This window comes from Kluyveromyces lactis (genome assembly GCF_000002515.2).
Source record: "Kluyveromyces lactis strain NRRL Y-1140 chromosome E complete sequence".
Lineage (NCBI taxonomy): Eukaryota > Fungi > Ascomycota > Saccharomycetes > Saccharomycetales > Saccharomycetaceae > Kluyveromyces > Kluyveromyces lactis.
In genome coordinates this window covers 1,041,176-1,065,686 of record NC_006041.1, presented here as the reverse complement: position 1 = coordinate 1,065,686, position 24,511 = coordinate 1,041,176, and the positions used below count along the sequence as shown (strand labels likewise).

The 24,511-nt window shown below is 39.7% G+C and overlaps 9 protein-coding genes and 2 non-coding genes across 11 annotated transcripts; 6 read left to right on the top strand and 5 right to left on the bottom strand.

The window, feature by feature from the left end:
* Window positions 1-152: 152 nt before the first annotated feature.
* CFT2 (cleavage polyadenylation factor subunit CFT2) lies at window positions 153-2,591 on the top strand (the record flags this gene model as incomplete). The annotated part of the gene is made up of 1 exon (XM_454491.1): window positions 153-2,591. One exon carries the CDS (start codon window positions 153-155, stop codon window positions 2,589-2,591), a length of 2,439 nt encoding a protein of 812 aa, XP_454491.1.
* A 190-nt stretch (window positions 2,592-2,781) lies between these two features.
* Window positions 2,782-2,853, bottom strand: KLLA0_E11991r. The gene has a single exon. It is a non-coding gene; the product is annotated as a tRNA-Asp (tRNA).
* Window positions 2,854-3,222: 369 nt separating this feature from the next.
* Window positions 3,223-3,296, top strand: KLLA0_E11969r. The gene has a single exon. It is a non-coding gene; the product is annotated as a tRNA-Asn (tRNA).
* A 498-nt stretch (window positions 3,297-3,794) lies between these two features.
* SAT4 (serine/threonine protein kinase SAT4) lies at window positions 3,795-5,639 on the top strand (the record flags this gene model as incomplete). Its single annotated transcript, XM_454490.1, has 1 exon — window positions 3,795-5,639. One exon carries the CDS (start codon window positions 3,795-3,797, stop codon window positions 5,637-5,639), a length of 1,845 nt encoding a protein of 614 aa, XP_454490.1.
* Window positions 5,640-6,120: 481 nt separating this feature from the next.
* KLLA0_E11925g (uncharacterized protein) lies at window positions 6,121-9,849 on the bottom strand (the record flags this gene model as incomplete). The annotated part of the gene is made up of 1 exon (XM_454489.1): window positions 6,121-9,849. The coding sequence occupies one exon, from the start codon at window positions 9,847-9,849 to the stop codon at window positions 6,121-6,123; it is 3,729 nt and encodes a 1,242-aa protein (XP_454489.1).
* A 607-nt stretch (window positions 9,850-10,456) lies between these two features.
* RVS161 (amphiphysin-like protein RVS161) lies at window positions 10,457-11,257 on the bottom strand (the record flags this gene model as incomplete). The annotated part of the gene is made up of 1 exon (XM_454488.1): window positions 10,457-11,257. One exon carries the CDS (start codon window positions 11,255-11,257, stop codon window positions 10,457-10,459), a length of 801 nt encoding a protein of 266 aa, XP_454488.1.
* A 685-nt stretch (window positions 11,258-11,942) lies between these two features.
* KLLA0_E11881g (acetate uptake transporter family protein) lies at window positions 11,943-12,776 on the bottom strand (the record flags this gene model as incomplete). The annotated part of the gene is made up of 1 exon (XM_454487.1): window positions 11,943-12,776. The coding sequence occupies one exon, from the start codon at window positions 12,774-12,776 to the stop codon at window positions 11,943-11,945; it is 834 nt and encodes a 277-aa protein (XP_454487.1).
* Window positions 12,777-14,829: 2,053 nt separating this feature from the next.
* GPM1 (phosphoglycerate mutase GPM1) lies at window positions 14,830-15,573 on the top strand (the record flags this gene model as incomplete). The annotated part of the gene is made up of 1 exon (XM_454486.1): window positions 14,830-15,573. One exon carries the CDS (start codon window positions 14,830-14,832, stop codon window positions 15,571-15,573), a length of 744 nt encoding a protein of 247 aa, XP_454486.1.
* Window positions 15,574-15,690: 117 nt separating this feature from the next.
* Window positions 15,691-16,611, bottom strand: GYP6 (GTPase-activating protein GYP6; the record flags this gene model as incomplete). The annotated part of the gene is made up of 1 exon (XM_454485.1): window positions 15,691-16,611. The coding sequence occupies one exon, from the start codon at window positions 16,609-16,611 to the stop codon at window positions 15,691-15,693; it is 921 nt and encodes a 306-aa protein (XP_454485.1).
* Window positions 16,612-17,301: 690 nt separating this feature from the next.
* On the top strand, window positions 17,302-21,096 carry MHP1 (Mhp1p; the record flags this gene model as incomplete). The annotated part of the gene is made up of 1 exon (XM_454484.1): window positions 17,302-21,096. One exon carries the CDS (start codon window positions 17,302-17,304, stop codon window positions 21,094-21,096), a length of 3,795 nt encoding a protein of 1,264 aa, XP_454484.1.
* A 976-nt stretch (window positions 21,097-22,072) lies between these two features.
* Window positions 22,073-24,415, top strand: NSP1 (FG-nucleoporin NSP1; the record flags this gene model as incomplete). Its single annotated transcript, XM_454482.1, has 1 exon — window positions 22,073-24,415. One exon carries the CDS (start codon window positions 22,073-22,075, stop codon window positions 24,413-24,415), a length of 2,343 nt encoding a protein of 780 aa, XP_454482.1.
* Between the last annotated feature and the right edge of the window lie 96 nt (window positions 24,416-24,511).

Sequence of the window (24,511 nt, the reverse complement as noted above, 5' to 3'; positions counted from 1 at the left end):
GTTCATTTAAACAGTACATGCAAATAATTGAAGAATGAAGGATAAAGGAAGAAGAAGAAGAGATTGCCGGCACTGAGGACACCTTTTCCTTTCCCATTCCAACCAGTGGATTCTCATTGTTTTTCAAATATAGAAGTAACTGTGCTCTCAAGATGACATACACCATCGAAACATGTAGGGATGAGAAGAAGCGGTTTGAGGGAACCATTGTACGATTCAACAATGTAATAGTATTATTGGACCCAGGATGGAACGGTGAAGGCAGTTATGAAGAATGTGAAGAGTTTTGGACGCAGTACATATCTGAAGTTGACATTGTTCTGATTTCCCAGCCCACAATTGAATGCCTTGGGTCCTATGCCATGATGTTTAAACAGTTTTTGCCTCATTTTAGGTCGAGAATTCAAGTTTATGGGACGTTACCTGTATCAAATCTAGGCAGAGTCAACAGTGTTGACCTTTTAACTTCAGTTGGGATATTAGGACCGTTTTCTAATGCCGTCATGGACCTAGAAGATATTGAAAGCTCCTTTGACTTGATTGAAACGGTGAAATACTCTCAAACGGTGGATTTAAAGAATAAATTCGATGGGCTCTCATTAGAAGCACATAACTCAGGGTATGCTCCCGGTGGTACCATTTGGACGATAATCACTTCATCAGAAAAAATATTGTATGCGCCTCGTTGGAACCATACAAGAGATACTATCTTGAATAGTGCGGACCTATTAGACAATACTGGAAATCCAACCAGTTCCATGATGCATCCGACTTCTGTAATAACCAACCTTTCTATTATAGGCTCAGCTGAACCTCAGAGGAAAAGAGTAGAACATTTCACTGATACCATGAAAAGAGCTATACAAATGAATAACTCTTTACTGGTACCAGTTGAAGTAGGAGGGAAACTATTGGAAGTACTAGTCCTAGTTAACAATTTCTTATATGAAAATATGAGGGGTGGATTGAAGTATGATATTCCGGTGTTTCTAATATCTTATTCAAGGGGCCGTTCTCTCACATATGCTAAATCTATGTTAGAATGGTTGTCCTCGCAAGTAATCAAGACCTGGGAATCTCGAGACAATCGGTCTCCATTCGATGTTGTATCTAGATTGAGGATTATTACTCCTGAGGAATTGGGAGGTTACACTGGGCAAAAGATCTGTCTTGTTTCCGAAGTTGATGATATTTTGTCACAAACGATAAACAAACTTTGCTCTAAAGATAAAGTAACGATCATATTGACAGAGAGACATCCAAATACCCCAGCACAACATCCCTTACGAAAACTTAATGATAAATGGCAACAAGCAATAAAGAATGGGAGTAGAAGTGCATTGGATGGCAACCCCATTAGCATATCTGATTCGATGTCACTTCGAATCATGAAGAGAACAATTTTAAACAAGAAGGATGCGGAGAAGGTGAGAGAAATGATTAAAACTAGAAATGAGGTAAGAGAGAAAATTATCGAAGAATATACGGCTAAGACCAATGACAAAGCTCAAACAAAAACAATACTTTTTGATGTTGATGATGAGAGTAGCGACGAAGAAGGTGTGGATTCAATGGATGCAAGAGGCAAGAATGGATCGGGAAACGTTAAAGTGGAGATTCCCGTAGATATTACTTCCAATGATAGTGTTTCCACAAATGAAAAGCACCTTATGTTCCCATTCCATCCAGCAAAGCTTAAATCTGACGATTACGGTGATGTGGTCAACTTAAAGAGATTCTTACCACAGGAAGAATCATATGACCAAGCACAATCTTTAAAGCAATCTTATAGTAATAACGATTATGATGAAGACGATGACGATGATACATATGAGGTACTTGATTCGCGGATTAATAAATCAAAGAAAAGAAAAACAGATCATAATCCTAGGAAACAAGAAAATAATGATGATATTTCTTACTTGGACCCATTGAAAAGTGACATTTATAAACGAGCAATTGTGGAAACAAAAGTTAACATTCGTTGTTCTTTGGTATATATCGACTTGACAAGCATAGTTAATGCGCGGTCGATAGCAATCATCTGGCCTGCAATCAAACCAAGAAAAGTCATTGTGCTGCCATCAGCTGCTCCTGTTGATAACCAAGTCGTGGTTAATCTAACAAAGAGAAATATTGACATATTGGTGACTGAGTTCAATAATTCGGTTGAGATGGATACATCTGTCAAGGCAATTGATATTTCTATCGATCCATCGCTCGACCAACTTCTAAACTGGCAAAGAATCAGTAAATCTTTCACTGTGGCACACGTTGTTGGTAAACTATTGACAGAAACTGACCCAAAAGCCCCACATCGGGAGAAGGTTATATTGAAACCGTTAAGCAACCCGTTAGCTTTACATTCTGGAAGTTCTCTAAGAATCGGAGATGTTAGACTACCGGAATTGAAAAGAAGACTAACTGCGGAAAATCATAAAGCTGAGTTCCAAGGTGAAGGTACACTAGTGATTGATGGCAAAGTTTTGGTTCGGAAGATTAATGATGCCGAAACCATAGTTGATGGTTCACCATCGGACGTATTTTACAAGGTCAAATCGGCAGTGTCAGACATGCTAGCCAACGTTTAAATTGTTCGCGGAAGCTTTCTATAAACGTGACATCGACTTAGATATTAATTAATTATAGTAATTTAGCATTGTAGTAAAGCATTTATAGATCAGTTGTAGAGCTGACCAATGGGGTATGTATGTCGGGATTCAAACATCTATTCTAGGTCTGGCATTCTTTATCTGGGGGGGTTAGAGGGCAAAAAATATACTCCGCGACGGGGAATTGAACCCCGATCTCGCACGCGACAAGCGCGAATTCTAACCATTAAACTATCGCGGATCTGTACTTGAGAAATAGAAAAACTTTGCACTACAGGTTCGCTCAACGGTTGCAGAACACTGATTTCGTTGGAACTAGTCATAATGCATGACCGGGTGATACCAATATAATAGGCGGTTAATGATAGTTTTGTGTCACTGACACATAGCAAAGTATATAAACCAGTACTCAGATCTAATCTACTAATTAGTAGGGATCAGATCTACAGACACCAGGTGCATCTAATTCTACTAGGAGATAGATAGCTAATCAAGATGAATTCTTCTAATAAAGATCTGACAAGATCTAAGCCACGTGACATGTACAGTCATATACCACAACAGGTAGCCCGAATATGAAACTCAGAAAATCCCGATATTCCACAAATACGACTCCGTGGCCAAGCTGGTTAAGGCGTGCGACTGTTAATCGCAAGATCGAGAGTTCAATCCTCTCCGGGGTCGTTTAATTTTTTTCCCCTTTTGCTATCTGTTGTTTTTTTTTCCTTTCCTATTTCTCACCTGTTGCAATTTTTCTGGAATTCCCGCTTAAAGATTCTTTTTTCCTCTGAGAAGTCTCTGAGAAGTTTTTTTTGTTTAAAGTTTTTCCCCTTCGAAAAGAGCGCTCGCTTGTTAATTCGCTTGAGAGTTGCATATTTTCTTTATTTTTTTGTTTATTTCATTTACTTATTTATTTGGTTAAATTTCAGTTGTAATTTGCTTTACTTCATACAAGTTTTGTATTTTGAGCAATAAATTTTACACCGTTACACATCTCTTCGCTCAAAAAAAACACAAGCAGCACAACAAAATACATACACATTATCAATTTATTGCATTTGAATAGAACTTACAGTTTCTAAAGCTACCGCCGGTTTTTTATCCAATCTTTTTTGGCTATTTTCCAGCCGCTCCGAAACAAATACAAATTATTGCATCTTTTTTTTTTATTGCTTTTGGGTGATGAGCATTGATACGCTGCCATCACAGCTGGCAGCTGCGCCAGCACCTGCCGCCGCAGTTACTGCTTCCATACCCAGGAATCCATCAGATCCAGTTGATGGCCTGCCAAAGGCAGGCCATTTACAGCAGCAGCAGCAGCAGCAGCAGCAGCAGGCTTCTGTGCTGAGAACAAGATCAAGAAAGGGCACGTTTAGCTCTAAGATTGGTAAACTCTTTGGTGTGTCCAAAGTTTCTCCTGATGAAGATCTTCCGAGACACAATGTTTCTGTCAATACTAGTACTAGTCAGGTCCCACAGGCGACTTCTGCAGGTTCCGGAACGGGTACCACGGCTTCCCCGCCTTCACCACCTTCGTCTTCGTCATCTTCTTCCCTTTCATCAAGGTACCGCTATGATGGCACCAGACCTTCGTCCCCAAGACTAGCTTCAGGAGCTACTTCTACGATCAATAGTTCGAGTTACAACAATAAGCATTTCAATTCACAGCAACATCTAGCATCAGATGGTAAATCCATCGCTTCCAGTACAGAAAAGCTCCATTCTGCATCATCAACGGCAAACTTATCGACTCTATCCTCTGCAAATACGTGTCCTAATCCAAACCGTAGGTTCATCCTGCACGAGGATGGGACCCATGAACACCATTTGAAAAATGCAAAGAGACAGGAGAAGTTGGGATCTATGATTAAAAATATGCTTGGTGCACAAAAATTACGTGGTGAAGCCAAATCTGCTGTACCGGATATACTCATAAAGTCAATGAAATCCGGTGATCCACCATCATTATTTGCAGGTCTCATAAAGCAAGTGGACGCCGCTTCTGCCGAGACTTATCAACTTCAAAATGGGACTGCTTATCCTTATAGTGGGGCTACACAAGTGCTGGGGACAAAACAAGAGCAAAGCCAACCAGACTTAAAAATGCTTAATTTTGAAGACGCTGTCAACCCATTGCATCATGGGTCTGTTACCTTTGGGCAGAAATATGGGAGATGCCAGGAAGTTATCGGGAAAGGTTCCTTCGGTGTGGTACGGATTTGTCACAAGAAGAACTTAAAAAGCGTTAGTGGAGAAATTTTATATGCTGTTAAAGAATTTAGAAGAAGACCCACTGAAAATCCGGTGAAATATTCGAAGAGGTTGACGTCTGAATTCTGCATCTCTTCATCTTTGAAGCATACCAATATTATAGAAACTCTAGATCTTTTCCAAGACGCAAAGGGTGATTACTGTGAGGTGATGGAGTATTGCTCAGGTGGTGATTTGTTCACTTTGATTATCGCAGCAGGGAAACTAGAATACCAAGAAGCTGACTGCTTTTTAAAACAACTAATAACAGGTGTTGTTTACATGCATAATATGGGCGTTTGCCACAGAGATTTAAAGCCGGAGAATCTACTGCTCACTCATGATGGTACTCTAAAGATCACTGATTTCGGTAACAGCGAATGTTTCAGAATGGCATGGGAAAAAGAGATTCATCTCAGTGGTGGAGTTTGTGGCTCTGGGCCCTATATTGCACCAGAAGAATATACTCAAGAAGAATTTGATCCAAGAGCAGTGGATATCTGGGCTTGCGGTGTAATTTACATGGCGATGAGAACCGGCCGCCAGCTTTGGGCCACAGCTCAAAAGGAAGATGAATTTTATCTGAAATATTTGAAGGGAAGAAAAAATGCCGCCGGATACGATCCGATTGAAAAGTTAAAACGTGCTAGATGCAGAAATGTCATATATTCAATTTTGGATCCTGTACCTAGCAGAAGGTTAAGTGGTGATCAAATATTGAATAGTGAATGGGGAAGAGAAATCGTTTGCTGTCATGAAGGTCACCCAATCAAATAGAATCCTTCGACCAAAAAATAAAAAGAAAAAATAATACACTTGTTTTTATCAACATACATGTAAGATACTTAGCAAGATACTTTGTAATATTATATGCGCCAGGTCAGATGAGAAAAGTTAAACACTTTGGCACATTTTCTTTTTTCTTTTGTAACTTTAAACTATATATTTATTCCCTCTCTTTCAATTCATGTTCCAAAGGCGTATGCTCAACATGCAATTGGATGTTTTTAACAACTGCTAACCGAACAAGTTTTTGTCTTTTGGCAATAATTTTTCCATGAGTAAATCACGATATAATATCAAATTCTACTTTTCGATCCCAAATTCAACAATCGGTAACTAAAAAAAAAAAGTATCATAAATCTTTACGTGTGTGATAGCCTATATAACTTACCTTCCAAAGGAAGGATACAACTATAGACAAATATAAATAAATAAGGTGTTTAATATTATATTATCATTAATCTTGTCTACCATTCTAAGATTCAGACATTACTTCATAGTTGGGACTGATCTTGTGAACCAACCTTTCCCGTCTCTTATTGACAAACCGCAATCCGCTATTTTCTTCATTTACTCCAGCAGCATCAGCTTCCAATATGAACTCTTCATGACCTAGGTAAAACATTTTCATAATGTTTCCAAACCCAACTACTATAGATTTAGTTCCAAATTTCTTTAAAGGTCCTATTCTATTGACTAGGAGTCCATTAATTCCGATTGGAATTTCATGGAAAATAACTTTACCGTTGGCATCCATCGTCCATCCTTCCCAAACATTATGGATCTCGAAATTGCTTAATCTCTTAGCTGAGCAATTCGCGTTGTTTCTTTTATAGATTTTGTTATCAACATCGGACTCGCAAGCAGAGATGGAACGCAACATCGAAGAAGAAGATATTTTTTGTTCAGGATTAGCAACAATTAATTCAGGTTTACGTCTGATACCGATCAAAGTATTATTTTCGGTTACATCCCAACGATCCACATTGGACAAATGATACTTCTTCTCCACCACTGACTCTAAACCTAAGCAACGGATTTCACGTGGATCACGCTCAACACGTAGACATATACTAGTTTTAGTTCTACTTTCCAATTGGAAAGAATGCATAATAAGTGAGTTTTTCATAGAGGTGTATGCTATAGATAAAGTTGCAACAGACGCACTACCACAAAACCTACAATGGGTGGGTTGGTCATGGAAAACCCTTAAAGTTCCTGGTATGAAATCTCCTACCTTAATTCTTTTAATTGATGTACCACTTTGAACGTCGATCAATTCGGCAAAACGCCCGCTTTTCTTAACAGCCATACCGACAAAAGGAACCAACAACAACGTATTATCAGTTTCAGAAGATTCAAATGTCGACGCAGAGGAACATGAATCATTCAATGTTTCATCGGATGGTGTGGCAGGGATACCCATTTTCATCCTCAATGAGCGTGGGGTCATCAATCCTTTACCCTTGTTAAATCGATCTCTAACAACCAATAGTTTCCTTGTTCTCCATTTATTGTTTACCACTGTTGACACATATAACTCTCCGGCTTCGTCACACAATACTAATCTTTCATTCATTCTTGGTGTGACCAATCTCTTACAAGATTTGAGACGGTTTTCTGAGGAGGTAATTTGCTGCGATTTTAAATTGCCTTGATTATCTATAACATTGATAAGGTTGGATGCATTTATGAAAATGAATTCATCCATGTTTTCATCATCAGAGGAGAGGGCATTGAAATTTTCATAACTCGCATCGCCTGGACCGCTCGATCCAAACGTTGCAGAAGATACCGACACCAAAGACTTCAAGGAGATAGCGCTTCCCCTTCTTTCCATACCAATGTTGTTATATGATGTCTTTGGCGCATCTTTACGTTTCATGAAGCCTGGTACCGTCTTTTTTCTAAAGAACGCTTCTAGTGGAGGTTTAGAATCAAAGGATTCCAATTTAATATTCCAAATGAATGACATTGTCTTACGAGACCAACATGTGATTCTTCCTGTATTGTTGAAAAAAGCAATATAGGTACCGTTATTCGATATCGTAGTATACACTACTGGCCAAAATTTAACTGGAAGTGGAATCTCAGTAGGAGCTGGTAATGGGTTACTCAATGGTGACCAAACAAGAACTTTGTGATCAAGACCTATGGAAACGACAAACGGTGCTTTAGATGTAGCCATATCAACTATATCAAGTTCGTGTCCATTGATCGATAGTTCTTTGATATGGAACACATTTTTGTTTAAATCCTGTTTATAAGCTGGTCCTGACGAGGAAGAAGAAGATGTGTATGTATCAAATGCTGTTCCCTTTGCAGAAGGTTTCCTTTTATTTTCTTCCATATTAATTTCATAGAGTTTAATATTATGGTGATCCAATTTTCGTATGATCAATTGAAGAACCAACAAGGTTGATACTAATATCAATAGTAGAAATATCGAGAACTCAATAAAATAATAGACATCGAACTTATACGTATTCATTGGAGAGGAATTGTACATGTCAGCAATTTGTTTGTAGGTTTTGCCGTCCAAAGATTGGAATTTAGCATTATGTTTAATGACAATAACAGGATCGTTTAGTAGTACGTTACTGCTAGATATCTTAGAACCACTGAGACGATACAACTCATTTGAAACAAATCGTTTATCGAAGACAACTTTTGTGAACGGCGATGAAAAAGTCATGAAATTGAAAAACTTTCCTCTAAGAATTTTGTAAAAAATTGACGAAGAAGAACGAATCGATGAGAATCTTGTGTTCAAATATAACATATAAAAGGCAGTTAAAGTCGAACATCTTGATAGAAGAGGCGACTTCGGAAGCCATTCGTTCAATTCTGTAAACAATTCAATCCAAGCTGTCCATCTAGAATTGGTTTCTTCCAACCCTCTATCCAAGGAGACATTGAGATCGCTACTGGAATCATCGTTATTCAATGCTAGTAGCTCATTATAAGTGAATCTTCTGTGGTCCAGACTCAACACGGCACAGAAATAAGTGATCTGCAAAAATAAATTAGTGAGTAATGCAGTAATGAAAAAACAACAAACTTTTCTACTGAACGGAGTGATGATGACCAATAGAATAAGCATAGCCAACGTTGTTCTTAATGTGTCACGATTTGATTTTACCATTGAGTTCAGAAAGTCTTGTTGGGAGGAGAGAAAAGGAGGTGTATTAGTTTGATCGTTACTTGTCTGAATGAACACGGGTTCCCTTTCGATGAAAATGGTACCCTTTTTCTCTATGGTCAATTTGAAAAGGTTCGATAACGATGCAAACATGATTGGGATGTATATCAAAAACCATGGTATGTTATCGGACGAAGTTTTGAAAAAAAAGCATGTTACAGCTTTTCCAGTGTATAAAGTCAAAATCAATTGTGCGATGATAGCGACCGAGATTCCAAAAGGCGACTTCACAGATTTCATATGTTCCATATTATATATAAAGAACGATACGATAAGGGAATAGATAGTAAGAATCAATAGAAAATCGAAACCGTTCAGTTTAGAGATATGGAATTGGAATATTTCAGTATTCTCTAGTGAAGTTGAACTCTGACTTTGTGGTAGCAACGTAGATCCATTGGTGAAGATATAAAAATTCGATTGATTTCTAATCTTATTCATCTCCTCAACGTTTTGACTTAGGTGCGATGAAATGACATCATTTTTATCCCACTGTGACATAATAGTAAACGATAGTCGATTTGCAAAGGAAACACGTCCATTGACCTTTACCAGTCCTTGGAACAAGAACATAGGAATCTTATGCAAATTGCCGTTGACAGTCGCCATTGGTGATCTGTCGTTACGCAATAGATCAATATCGTTATTCCAAAGGTCGAAAGGTGAATGTAAAATGACGTCGTCTGAAATGTTATGCATGATTTTCGCTTGTGCAGCAAGCGAGTCTATAAGAAATGACTTTGATAATGCGTTAGACCCATCATCTGGCTGTAGAATCACTTTTGTGAGAGAGTAATTATAATCTGAGGAACCAGTCACATTTCCGTATGTGGACAGTGTTCTTGAAAGATAAGTATTCGATGCCTCATATGCAGAAGATTTAGATACTAATGGCGAATACGAGATGAGGAAAGTGATTAGAAGTGGAATCACAATGAAAACTTGGGGGTAGGATAATACACATTGAGACAAAAACGGTGGAAACCGGACTTTAATGAACATGTCTGTAACTTAAAGAAACGAGGAAACCAATGGAAATGTGCTAAGACAAAAATATTGAAACGAAGAGCAGCAGAGAAATAGAGAGACAGAAATGATATGGTGAAAAAAAGCGCAGACCTAAAGGGATAAGAGAACCATAGGCCTTGTTCCAATCGACTTAGTCCCAAATGTCGATGATCTTCACGAGAAAAAATATTTCGGAGAAGGAGCGATAAGGTAGTTTGTTTCTTTCTTTTTCCTTCTTCAATATTATCGAAGGATCAATTAGGTAGGGGGTCAATATATCAAAGTTTTGTATGCCTCTTCAGACAAACCCAACCTCCCTTGCTATTCTACAGTTTAATAGAGCTGTAACTATTTTCGTTCGAACTTTCTCTTTCGATGATAGTCAGGTCAAAGATCATTTAGTAGCGTTTGATATTTCTTGAATTTTGAAATATCTGGTTTTTGTTCCGAAAACTTCGAAAAATTCATGTTGAATATGAAGTTACCCGGGAGAACACAAGGGATAGTGCGAGAGGGCAGACGACTCAGCCAGCAGTAGGATTAAAACGTGAATGTGAGATGAAGACATACATATACATATATACTGTGTTGTTGCTGCTTATTATTTGTTGAAACCTAGAGCGCAAATGTTTAGATTTGACATTTGTTGCAATAAATCGTCGATTCTTTGATCGAGAAGACCGTTTGCGTAATCATCACGTGACTGCTGGTCCAAATACTGTTGAATTTGCGCTAGTCTAGTGTACCCCTCAGTACAGAATCTCAACTGAATCTTCACTAATGCTTCGAAACTTGGATCGTAATAGGGCACTCTGAGGGAGACTAGTTGTGGAAGTTCTAATTTCAATTGGTCATTCAAATTATCGTAAATATCCTTAGCGAAGGCCAACTCTTTTTCGGCACGAGGTAACTTGGTAGCGTCTTTAGCCGGCTTATCGATAAGTCTACGCACCTTAGCCTTTGCTGCATCGTAATCCTGTTTTTTATGTTCTCTTTTCTTGATAGCTGTTTCAATTTCATCGAAATAAGTGGCGAATTTCGTGATTGGTTCAAGCACAGTTTCTCTAAAGGGCCCATCCAACTGTTTCACCGTTTCCGTATCAAAATCTCTAACACATTGTAGATAGTAGTTCCCTATATTGTGTGCTGACGCGCTGGTTGCCTTGGAATCATCGTACAAATCCGAGATAACTTCTGCAATAGTGACCTGAGACGCGGTAACTGCTCTTAGAGAATCAAGATATCCCTTTGCCTCCTTCTGTAATTCCTTACCTGCTTTCTCAAGGACCCTGTACCTACGCTCTTCCATTCCATAATCTTTATCATGAGTCTTGTCAACATTTTTGATGAGCACGCTGTTACCAGCACGGTTGATAGCTTTTTTAAACCCTTCCCAGGACATTAAACACAAACTTTTTTTTTTTTAGTTCACTTGGTGGGAACCTTTATTGAACTTATTCAACTAGTTTCTGCGATAACGCTAAATGATATAAGTTCTCCTATCGATGATGCACCGATATATATATGTTATATTTGTATGTAATATATATTATCTGTTTCAAGATTGTGTGATTAGTGGCTTTTTAGTGTTTCAGAGAAAAAAGACCCAAGGAAAAGGGGACACATCGTAAATAACGATACAGAATATCAATGCCGAGAAAAAAATTAAGGTAATGCAGAGAACTTCAGCGGCTTTTCCCCAAAATATCAGAAGGGGCGTGTAAAACCAGAATAAAATAGGAAAAAACAATGGTGTATTTATATAATCATCAAAATCATCATAATATTATAATTAAATAAGGAATATAAAAGCTGGAGCCAGTTTGGGAGGGCACGGACAAGGGAGAATTTCTAACAAGGTGAATGTAGAGAAATAAAGAAAGAAAGAAAGGAAGAAAAAAAAAATCATAAACACTGGAATCATACGTGTCAGAAATTTATTGTTGAATATTATTATTATTACCATCATTAATAGTAAATTGTATTGTTATTGAGGGAGAAAGAAGAAACCCTTGTCACATCCCTTTTACCGTAGTGAATAAACGTGTGGAAATAATCGCATAACAAAAAAGTCTTGATATTCCTCCTTAGAAAAACTTGGCCTTTGGCAATGGCAAAGGTCTGACAGTAATGTACGAGTTTTCGCGCGTAGCCACACCTGCAAATGCATTGTACCAAGCCATAAAGGCAACGATAACACCAAGCACACCTGCAGCACGTGTGACACCAGTTCTTCCGGTGAATTCACCAATGGTCAACAACAAGAAAGTAATGGACAATAGGAAGAAGAGACTGAAGAAGGCCAGAGTAGATTTCATTGTGCATACGGTAAGTCCCACTGTGAAGATGGTCCAGCCTAACAAGTAGAATCCGATGGCGTTTGCCAATTGGTCCGGAGCCTCCTCATAGGCGGCTCCGATTCCAAACCAAGGAATATGAATTGCAGCAAAGGACATCCAGAAACCACCGTACGAAGTCAAAGCAGTACCACCAAATGTGTTTTCCAAAGCGATTTCCCAGACACCGGCTACCATTTGGACAAACCCACCGTAGAAAACGGCCAATGACACAACCACGTTTGGAACTGTGACACCCATGGCCCGGGCATTGTACATAGATAACACAAAAGTAGTCAATGCGAAAGCGGATAAACCCAATGGTGCAGGATTAGCAAACTTGTGGGTTGCTGGAGGAGCAAGACCCGGGTTCAAAGTACCACCGAAAGCACCGTACAATTCATCCTTTAAGAACTTTTGACGTCCAATGAAAATGAACTCGTGATTTTCACCACCGGTCTGGACCTTTTGAAGTTCCAAATCGTCATGGTACACGTTAGGGTCTTGGGAATTGTATGCCGCGGTAGGGTGACCAGCGGTTTCTTGGTGTTGATGGTTGTGTTTCTCCGAGCTTTGACTGGACATTATTGGTTATGGTTATTAGTTTAAATTTTAATTTAGCCTTTTTTCTGTGCTAGATGTGGTTTAGCGACTGCTATTATTATTATTATTATTATTATTATTATTATTGATATATGTGTATGTATCTCTTAGAAGAAAGGGAGTACAGTTTGAAATTGGAACAGAATTGAGATATGATTATGCGAGATAAAAGCGTCTCTTTTTATACAATTTTTTTCCATTTCGGACTCTGGTTGCTGTATTCTCCAAAGGTCGCGTCCAAATATTAGCAACATCATCATCATCAACAAAATAATCAACATAACTATTTCGTAACATTGTAACCTCTCAAAATTTAGAGGTAGACCGAAATGAATGATTAAAGTTGTTGAAACTGGCAGAGTGGAGTGGACCCCGGAAAAAAAGGACAGTTTGTGAAACAAACTGCATAGGCTCTTTGTCTCACTTCTCCTCAGTTTACTTTTCTTGCTTATTATCGGTCTGTTCTACCTTAATCAGACGAAAAAAATAACTTACTACTAACAAAAAAATAACTAACAAAGTACCACTTAGCTGGCACTTTTGGAAGCTCACACGTAAATTGTAAATAGAATAGCGGACCGGCTGTACAAAAATAAAGATGAGATTGCGTGGTGGTGCCACGGCTGAGAAAATGCGGGGAACGTCGATTTGGAAACGAAGAGAAAAGTATCACCATTGTCCTGGTACCATTGGATGTCAGATGTCAGATGTCAGATGTCAAGGATGAAGGGTTCATAGATAAGGCCGGAGTTGAAACGGCTGAATAAGCTAAGTATTAAGTGGGACATCAGAACAAGCCTGGCGATAACCGGTACAGAGGATTGTGTAATTTTTCCAAACGACTAGCCGCCGTCGAGGCGGCTGGTCTGTTCTCACTGGTGTTCTGAGAGAAGTTCCATTTTTTTTTTTTAAGGGGATTTGATGTGATCACGCATAGAATTGGAGAATCCGAAATACCCACTTGGGAGTGTCCTAAGGGTTTCTCCTGGAGCGAAAAGACTATAGACGTAAAGCAAATTCACTACTCCGTACTATAGATGGCTGGGTGGATTCACTTCTAGGGTGAAAAGTGTGATCAGTCGGCTGTTTTGTCGTCGGCGTAAGGATTCTTGTGGCCCCTCTCTTTCTTATTTGTTAACCTCAGTTTTCATCCAACTTCCGAATTAATTGTTGCGAGGGGGGAAGTAACGACAACAAAACGCAGTAGCACAAAAAAAAGTTGGCTAAGCCGTGTCCGTGCCGTGCAGGGATTTCTAGGAAGTACCCTTAATTAGCGGGGAGGAGCATATGTTAGTGGCAAATAAACTTAAATGGAGGGATACTTAACTGCAAAAGCCGACTCGAAAAACGGAAGGTTATTGGAGAAGCAAGTACGGACTTAAAACCTTAAGGGTTGAAACAAATGTCCAGTATCGGTTTGCCTGTTTGTTTTATTAACTTCTTCATAGACGAGAAGTAGGGAATAGCACTTCCGCGATCGGCAGTTCGTCAAAAGAAAATGAAAGTCGTGATGGAAGCAAATATCCATAGCACGTGAGTGGAAACCGCATATGTTACCCGGATGCAACATATTGCATCCGGGTAACATATGTGTTTTTTTTTTTTTTTGGTTCTTTCCACCTTTTTCGGTATGGTTCCCGGAGCATCCACTTTTTTTTCTGGCTTCTCATTTCTCGTTCGAAGAAACAGTGGCTTCCCGCCCCGGGATTCCTGTAACCATTCCCATCACATGTTCGTGTCCCCCGGTTGTGTGCCAGTAGTTGAACAGGAGCTGCTCGACATCTGCCACAGCACCTGCTTCAGTAGCTGCTCAGCAGCTACTCAGCAGCTACTCAGCAGGTCAGCGTACCTCACCATCACCATGAACATCACCCATCGTCCACTTTTTTTCTAAACTGATTTGACTTATAAAAGGATCGCATTACTAGAACTTATAAAGGCTTCTTTGACATTAATTCTAATACTGCTATAATAATAATAATAATAATTACTGTAATCCCAATAACCAATCAACACCAAAAAAAAATAATATAATATGCCAAAGTTAGTTTTAGTCAGACACGGTCAATCCGAATGGAACGAAAAGAACTTATTCACCGGTTGGGTCGATGTTAAGTTGTCCGCCAAGGGTGAACAAGAAGCTGCCAGAGCTGGTGAATTGTTGAAGGAAAACAACGTTAATCCAGATATCCTTTTCACTTCCAAATTGACCAGAGCTATCCAAACCGCTAACATTGCTTTGGAAAAAGCTGACAGATTGTGGATTCCTGTCGTTAGATCCTGGAGATTGAACGAAAGACACTACGGTGCTCTACAAGGTAAGGACAAGGCTGCCACTTTGGAACAATACGGTGAAGAACAATTCACCACCTGGAGAAGATCCTTCGATATCCCACCTCCAGTTATCGAAGACGACTCTCCATTCTCTCAAAGCAACGACCCACGTTACGGTGACGTTGACCCAAGTGTCTTGCCAAAGACCGAATCCTTGGCTCTAGTCATTGACAGATTGTTGCCATACTGGCAAGACAGCATCTCTTCCGAGTTGCTACAAGGTAAGACCGTCATGATCACCGCCCACGGTAACTCTTTGAGAGCTTTGGTCAAGCATTTGGAACACATCTCCGATGCTGACATTGCTAAGTTGAACATTCCAACCGGTATCCCATTGGTGTTCGATTTGGACGAAAACTTGAAGCCAACCAAGCCTTCTTACTACTTGGACCCAGAAGCTGCTGCTGCAGGTGCTGCCGCAGTCGCTGCTCAAGGTAAGAAATAGATGAAATAATGTTCCCTTTCTTATTTTTAGTATAGATTATTATGTTTAAGACAATGAAATAAAATAAATTTTAAAGACAAAAAAGTTAACAAGGAAAACCTGCATGTCAAGCATTTTTCACTTGGATAATCGCCATTTTGCACGTCGTTTCAACCTCATCTCCATCCGCAGTCTATTTACGTCATAATCTTTGTATTTTTTGTACCATTCACCGTTACTACCTTGTAGAATTTCTTCTTCGAGCGGCGATGCATTTGCATCTGCATCTGAATCTGCATGCTGTGAATCTATGGTATTAACAGCACGATAATCGTACATGATCTTTGCCCATCCCACAACTTTTTCAATCGGTACGCATAGTTTTGGATAGTTCAATAACAAATACAAACACTCGCTTTCGTCTTGCGCCTCTGTCAACTGCGGTACAATGCACATTAACATCACTATTGTCACACATGCAATGAATTTACCCTTATTTTCAATATCGAACAATTCATACCATATGGGCAGATACTGGTCAGGACCGCTCAATTCTCGAATGAAAAGTAACCGGCACCATCGAATACACCATACCGCATGCGAAATTTGGAACTTTACCACGATGATTTCGTACAACCTTCGAGGACTCATTTTTCGTAACATCGGACTAAAATCGTTCTTGATCCATTCATTTACACCGCTATCCCTATAAAACAAAGGATATAACCACTTCATCACGTTGTCAAACCTTTTATAACACTCATCTACGTCTTTGTCGTTCTCTAGGTATAGTACAAGGCATATCTCGTGCATTCCCTGTTTGTACCCTACCCCGTTTCTTTTCACCCAATTCACTAATATCTGCCTCAATGCATTCTCTTCTTGCGGTCCATTAAGCTGGCCTGAATGTAGCCTAGCTACATCCAATTCTATCATCTCTTGACTGTCCATCATACTTACGCCATTCACTATCGCTAAGGGGTGTTCATCGACATTTCCTACGTCATGGGCTTCCAACTTTTGAATACCGAAACGATTCCCATTGCTACTGGAATTCATACTATATCGTGGATATATTAGCACTTATCACCACAGGAAGGACCATAAAACGTTCACTTCCTCTTCCCTCAACCAATTGATCCCCCGACTTTACTACCGCAGTGGTAGGTATGTGATGCTGCTATTACTCTGCGTGTATGGTCTCAATTCAACCTTTTTTTTTTTCTCTACTAGTTTCACTATGTGCATCGAAACTTTTCAACGTGATTATATTTTAAAGGATTTCTCTATAAACAAAACATGAACTTTTCAAGTCTTCAAATAACTACATTCAATTTGAGGGGGAAGACAAAATAAAACCCGAACAAGCGTTCAAACGAGAAAGTAGTAGACAGAGAAAAAACAGTCTGCATTATTAAAGCACATACAAGCTAAATATATCGAAGGTGAAAGGTGTTATAAGTCGACGCTTTGCATTGCGCCATAGTATATTTTTTTATTATTCCGTGGAATTCAAATTAAGACGTGAGAACATTTAATCAGAGAAAATCCTCACCATTTTTTTTGGCTTTCGGATATTTCGATCAACTATTTGTTCTAATATAGTACACCACATCGTTCTCTCCAGATATAAATCCAAGATTGAGGGTCTAAGGGGCTAGCAGCAGCAAAAACAAAAAAGAAGTACACAGTTTTTGCTGATATCAAGTTACTCCTTTCCTTAAAAAAACTCTTTATATTCTCCGAACCATGGGTAAAGACGATAGTTGCGGGTTAGATGTAGGATGGTTGATTCGAAACAGGTGTTCTGATCATGACCATGGATCAAAGTCAAGCAAAAAGAGCAAGTCCGGTGGTGGTGCTATGGCTGCAGCCCTTGCTTCTTCCGATTCGCATGGTGCCAGGACTGGAACTCCCTCCCCGATATCTTCTACTGTCAAGATATCTGATTTGGATGCAAAAAATCCAGATGTAACAACGCACGTTGAAGTGATAGGTCCGAATAGGATTGTAAAACAGAGACGTAATTCTAGTGTTGATCCTAACAGTGCGATTGATATGTCTGGGATAAACGGTTATGATCATAAGATGGGACATGGAAAAACGCCGCAGAAACAAACGTCGTCATACCTAGAAAGTGCTCCTTTGAGAAGGACACAATCTGCATCGCTGCCCGAAATGACACATAAGAGGAAATCAGGGTTTTTCAAAAATTTATTCAAGAGGAAAAGTTCCTCTTCCAATGCAGAGAGTGCCTCACCACCTCCTGGATCACCATCTTTGAAACCTGTCAGTTCTAGCAGCAGTAGTAACAGCACAATAAGGTTGGATACAAATGGCGAAGCTGGATCGCATTATAGCCATCATGAAGGTAGAGCGAGAAGCAAATCAGTGTCATCAGCGTCGCTGCGGAATGCAAACCAGCAAAGGTTAGCCCAGAACGAAGGGTTAAATGATCTACACGTTGAAACGAAGTTTGAGCCGAGCGTCAGTAGAGTTGCGGAAGGAGTCCCTTTGGAAAGAGTTCAAACTGAATCACAGGCTTCACAACAGGATTTGGATCCTAGATTGGAAGAGTTCATCAAATATTACAAAGAACATGGTTGCAATGGTTTCTCATCTCAGCAGAATGGTGCTGCAAAGAAAGTAACCAAAGAACCCAACGCAATATTCTCTTTAGATTCTACTCTAGTCGGTAGTAGTAAAAATGGAAACAGTAATGGAAAAGTCCATTTAGATAAGAAGGGCAGACCAATACCGCCACATCCTCCTAGGTCTCGTTTACCACCTGCATTGAAGGTAAGATACGAGCCAGTTCCATCATCCTCTCGACCTGATTCGAGCCATACACCATTATCGGGTGCCAGCAAATTCGGTTCTTTCTTGAAAAGGGTCACTTCTCATACCGATGACTCCTTCGTATCAAGTAGAAGAATGTCTTCAGCGTCATCATCAATATCGTTACCCAGGGATGCAGATGAGTCATCTGTCGATTCTTCTGAAGGAACTATAAATACTTCGGTGGTTCCGGGATTGGAAAATCTCAAACCTTTGAAGCGCGTTGCGTTTGCTGCAAACACGTATTTCAATGATCCTCCTCAACAGATCTGTTCCAGGAACCCTAGGAAAGGTGAAGTTGAAGTAAAAGCAGATGGATCTGTTGTTATCCATAGGTTAACTCCCGAAGAGAAACGTGAAATACTGGAGAAGTCAAGTTGTGGTATTGTGGTAGGAGGAACTGGGCAATTGAAGTTAATCAACCAAGATGCACCAGCGACGTCTCCGGATCAAAATGAAGGCGCTGCATTAAAACTCCATGCTGAGGATGACCATGCGTCTCAACGTCGTCACATCGAACTTGCAGCAGCAGAAGCTGCGGCAGAGGCCAGAGCTAAAGATGCTCCACTAGATTTACAGAGAACTGTGACAAATAATGAAGAAGAGGTTGGTGTCAACAATACATTAGAGAAAGTTACCATTGACAAGCCAATGACATCAAGGAGAAAAGGTTCTAGCACATCATTGGCATCCATGATATCATCGGATTCTGCCTTGGTACCTTCTGAAGATGAAAACGAACTTCTACCACCCAGAAATATAAAGATCCCTCACGATGTTGTGTATACTCGTTGTTGTCATCTAAGGGAAATTCTTCCGATCCCTGCTACTATGAAGCAGTTGAAAAAGGGATCAACGGAACCGATACCGTTCCTACAATTAAGAAACCCCAAACCTTCTAAAGTAGAAGTGCTTTCTTTCAGTGATTTTTTGAGTATCGCTCCGGTGTTATGTCTATCTTTAGACGGTGTGTCATTGAGCGTGGAAATGTTGAGAATTATTTTGAGTTCCATCACATATAAGGATAAATTCGAAAAATTATCACTCAGAAACACTCCTGTAGATCATGACGGGTGGAAGGTCCTTTCATATTTCGTATCCAAATGCAAAAGCCTAAACTCGCTCGACGTTACCATGATTCCAGGATTAGCGCTTAATGTTCAAAAGCCATCTAAATCATCAAATGGCTCAACTGTTCCTAGAATGGTTTGCAATATGGAGAACAGATCTGATATGAACTGGAGTTTGCTTAGTGCGGCCGTGGCAGCTAAAGGTGGCTTAGAAGAAATGATCGTTTCAGGTGCCTTCATGAATCAAGTTCAACTACAAAACTTCATTGATATTGCTTGGACAAAGACATTAAGACTTGGCCTGGCCTACAATAACTTAACTTTAGAGCAATGTCAATGCCTTGCAACCTGGATGACTAACTCTAAAATACAAGGTGTTGATGTTGGTTACAATGATTTGAATGGAAAATTAGGACCGTTCATATCTGCCGTAATAGAGAAGACGAAGAAAGGAAAAAATGTGTTCAAATTCCTATCTCTTAACTCTACAAATCTTTCGGTTCCTAAAGGTGCAAAATCTGAGGATAACGAGGTTTTGAGTTTGCTCAATGGTCTTTGCTATTGTGATAGTTTGAAATTTTTAGATTTATCCAATAACCCAGGATTATTCCCATACGGTATGCGTACGTTGACAGCTATTTTACCAGTGTTTGTGTCTTTGCTTCGTTTGCACTTAGATAACAACAACCTATCCACAACGGCAGTAATGCAGTTTGCCGAAGTTTTGCCGATGTGTCAACGCATAAATTATATTTCTCTATTGGGAACCAATTTGAATATAATATCTGCCAGTGCATTGGCTGCTGCTGTAAAAAATTCCAAGACTATAATCACAATGGATATTGACTACGCCCATGTCCCTGATAGAATCAAAGAAAAAATCTCTGTCTATAGTATGAGAAATACACAGAGAGAGCTCGAACAAATTAATAAATCTGGTGGCGATGATGGACATGAAAAATTGAAGTCACTACAAGAAGAGCTTGGAAGGTTACTAACAGAAGATTCTTCAACCAGGAGTGATTATGATACATTAGTGTCAAACTTCTTGGAACGTATTCAAACTGTACGTGCGAAACTTCATGCTGCAATTGAAGAACTATTCAAATTGAGACTCAATGGAGAGCTAAGTACGGAGGGTAAAGAAACTCTTATTAAATTTTGCTTTATTGACGCAAGTTTTGAAAAGGGCTTGAAATTACTAGCAAAGAAGAGTTTGCGAAGCGCAGGTTACCATTCCCATAATGCAGCCACGTCAAATGACCGTGAAAGCCCATCACCATTAACTTCACAATCTGCGACAGCTTTAACTTATCCGAAGAAACTAAACACCTTACTTTCTTCATCGAAATATGCTTCCAGTGGCCACAGCGCTTTGTTACCCTTCCATCAACCATCTGTAGAATCATATGAACCTGCAGATGACGAGGTGGCACTAACATACACGAGCGGTGAAGTGCAGAACGAAGCCAAAGAACAGTTGAAAGAAGAAGGTGATGTTTTGAGGAAAAGTAGAGGATTAATGAATGAACTACAAAGTACCGCTAACAAACGTGGCCAAGAGCTTAACACAGATATTTTGAGAAGGGTTGGCGAAAGATTTGATAGTGAACATATATCAAAGACGCCCTTTTGAAACAAGATATATCTAATATTATGTCACTCCTTGATGAATTGAACAATCAAGGAATTCCCATTGACGAAATTTTCAAGAAGAAATCAGATGACAAAAAACCAACTGCTTCTAGTTCCTCTGTCGACCAAAGTTCTAATACGGTCGTAGGAGTTGAAGCCAATCTGCAGGAGAAGAAAGGTGATGGGTATTCTGATAGCGATTATAGTAGCGAGGAAGAAGTACAGCAAGAAGAACAAATGGACCGCGCGTTTGACGAAGTTTTAGACACTCTAGCACATTCAAGAAAGACCACGCTTGCGAAATCAAATAATTCGCCAGGCTCAACATAGCAGCACCCAATGCACATAGCCCCCAAAGAGAATACAAATTACATTCCGTCTAAGAAACGTGGAGAATTGTAGACATGAAAACCACAAACTAATTCGAGGGGATACGTCTGCCCCTACTTTCACCTCTCTTTCTTTTTTTTTCAAAAGGAACTTTAACCTAATGCATTGAGATATACGAGATGATCAAAAACACAAATATGATGCCTTACTCTTGGATCAAATTACCCAGAAAGTTGGTAATGTGATTTATAGTTCCTAGGAAAACTCTATTCCATTGTTAACCGTTATTGATATTGGAGGAGAGAATCGAAAGACATAAAAGCCATCAAGCTCGGTTTACTCCGATTGAATTCTGTACATTATATAAATCTTACTATACATTCATTATAATATTAGGAAATAAACTTTAAAACAGAGCTTACTCTGGCTAGTCAAGCTTTATATGTCCATCCGTATATGCATCATATCAAGGTTACCCTCACTCAAATTTTTTGGACCTTGTTTCTTTCTAAAATCGAAAAGATCATAAAACTCGATATGATTAAACAATAAACTGAAAATTGTATACATAATGGCAAACGAATTGGTTTGAATAGGCATAGCTAGTCTATGAAGTGGACAATTACAAGGGTTCGTTAATCAACAAAATGAGTTTCAATTCAAACCCCACTTTCAACTTTTCTACAGCGGGAAATGCTTCCGGTGGGAACAGCAATTCCAATTTGTTTGCCGGTACTGGATCAGGACAAAATGTATCTACCACAGGAAACACCAGTACCAGCACAGGTGCTTCCTCTCTCTTTGGCAATACTGGAGGCCAGACCAGTGGCAATGCTTTTGCAAGTTTCGGTTCAGCTGCTGGTAGCTCTAATACGCAGCAGGGAAATGCATTTTCAGCGTTTGGAGCGACCACTACCAATGACAATGGACAAACAAAACCTGCATTCGGAGGCTTTGGTATGAATACACAACAGGGCGCTAATGCAGTCAAGCCAGCAGCTTCGCCATTTTCGTTTGGTGCCTCTAATACAACTGCTGGTACAGGCGATGCACCAAAACCTGCTTTTGGAGGTTTTAACGCAAACGATGCTGCCAGCAATGCGAACAATAACAACAGCAACACCACGAATACAAGCGCAGCAAAACCAACATTTGGTGGCTTTGGCTCCGTAGGAGCAGCAGGAAGTAGCTCTTCGCTATTTGGCGGGTCGCAACAGGCTAAAGACACTCAACCCAAGAGTGGATTCTCATTTGGTACACAACCTGAACAAAAGACCGATGCAAAGCCCGCTTTTAATTTCGGACTATCTGGAAATAATGCAATGACTACAACTCCGAGTGTCAATGCCTCTAAACCAATATTTGGTGCCAATACAACTTCAACATCAAGCTTCACAACTTCCGCTAAACCAACTGAAACCTCGAAACCTAATACAAATGCCACATCACTCTTTGGTGGGAACCACACTGATACAAAACCAGCCGGTGCTACTTCAGGGTTCAACTTTGGTTCTGCCGCTGGAGATGCCAACAAGCCAAGTTTTTCGCTAAGTCTGGGATCAAAACCTGAAGAAAAAACCTCAGGCGCAAAGACAGGATTCTCATTTGGTTCAAAAACGGAGGACAAGCCTACAGATGCTAAACCAGCATTTTCTTTCGGAGCAAAGCCCTCTGGGACAGAACAAGCCGGTAAGCCAGCCTTCAGCTTTGGATCAAAACCAGTGGCTCCTGAACCCTCTAAACCTTCCAATGACAAACCAGAAAGTAAACAGGGTTTTGCATTCAATGTTAAATCTGGCAACAGTAAAGAGGAGACCAAAAGTGGATTTTCTCTGGGATCTAAAACAGAAGAATCTAAACCTGCCTCTAAAATGGGATTTTCTCTGGGATCCTTGAACACGAATGCTGACGATACCGAATCCAAGCCTGGGTTTTCTTTTGGCAATAAGACTGAAGATACCAAGTCAGCTTCCAAAGCGGCCTTTTCGTTCGATAACAAGACTGACGGGTCAAAGTCAGAATCAAAACCATCTTTTGCTTTAGGGTCCAACACCTCAGAAAATAAAGCCGATCCTAGCCCCGCATTCTCGTTAGGAGCGAAACCTACCGATAGCAAATCATCTGATACTAAGGACGATTCGAAGCCTGCATTTAGCTTTGGAAGTAAACCTGCCGATAGCAGAACATCTGACACTAAGGTTGATTCAAAGCCTGCTTTTAGCTTTGGAAGTAAACCTGCGGAAACTACCGCTTCCAAAGACACGAAAACTGAAGCTCCTTCCTTTTCTTTGGGCGGTCTGAAACCGGATACTACCAAAGAAACAACTGAAAGTGCTAAGCAGGAAACTACAACTGGAACAAAGACATCTACTAAACCCGTTACTATCGAACCTGTTTCCCTCGACAATAAGACTTTGGATGACTTAGTATCAAAATGGACCTCCCAACTTTCTGGAACCGCAGATCACTTTGAGAGTTACGCCAAGAAGATAAATCAGTGGGACAAAGTATTAATGCAAGGTGGTGAACAAATAAGTCGGTTGTACTCTGATACATTAACTGCTGAACAATCTCAAAATAGAGTAGATCAGTCTCTCTCATATATCGAAAGACAACAATCTGAACTTGAGTATTTCCTCGATTCTTATGAACAAAAGGCTGAAGATCTGCTATCTGAGGTGCTTTCTTCGAGCAACAATAACAACACAAGCAAAACGAATGATCAAAAGAGACAACAAGCCTATCATACAGTGGAAATGCTTGACGACAACCTAAACTCTTTGTCACTAAATCTTTCCTCGTTGATTACCGAAATAAACGAAGTTAGCGAAACGTTCAATAAGGCTACAAACTCAAGCTTCCCTAATAAGGAAGAAAACGCTCAGTTGATCCAGTTATTAAATTCTCACCTAGATGCTCTTAAGTCGCTAGAGAACAACTCTCAGCAACTTGAAGGAAAACTCAAGACGTTGACGAAGTCTCAGAAATGATTTTTTTTTTTGACCTTGAGGTTAATACTATGATAATCTATATATTGAAACCTATGTACTTTGCTGGTTCAATCTAATAATCATGTAACCATATTG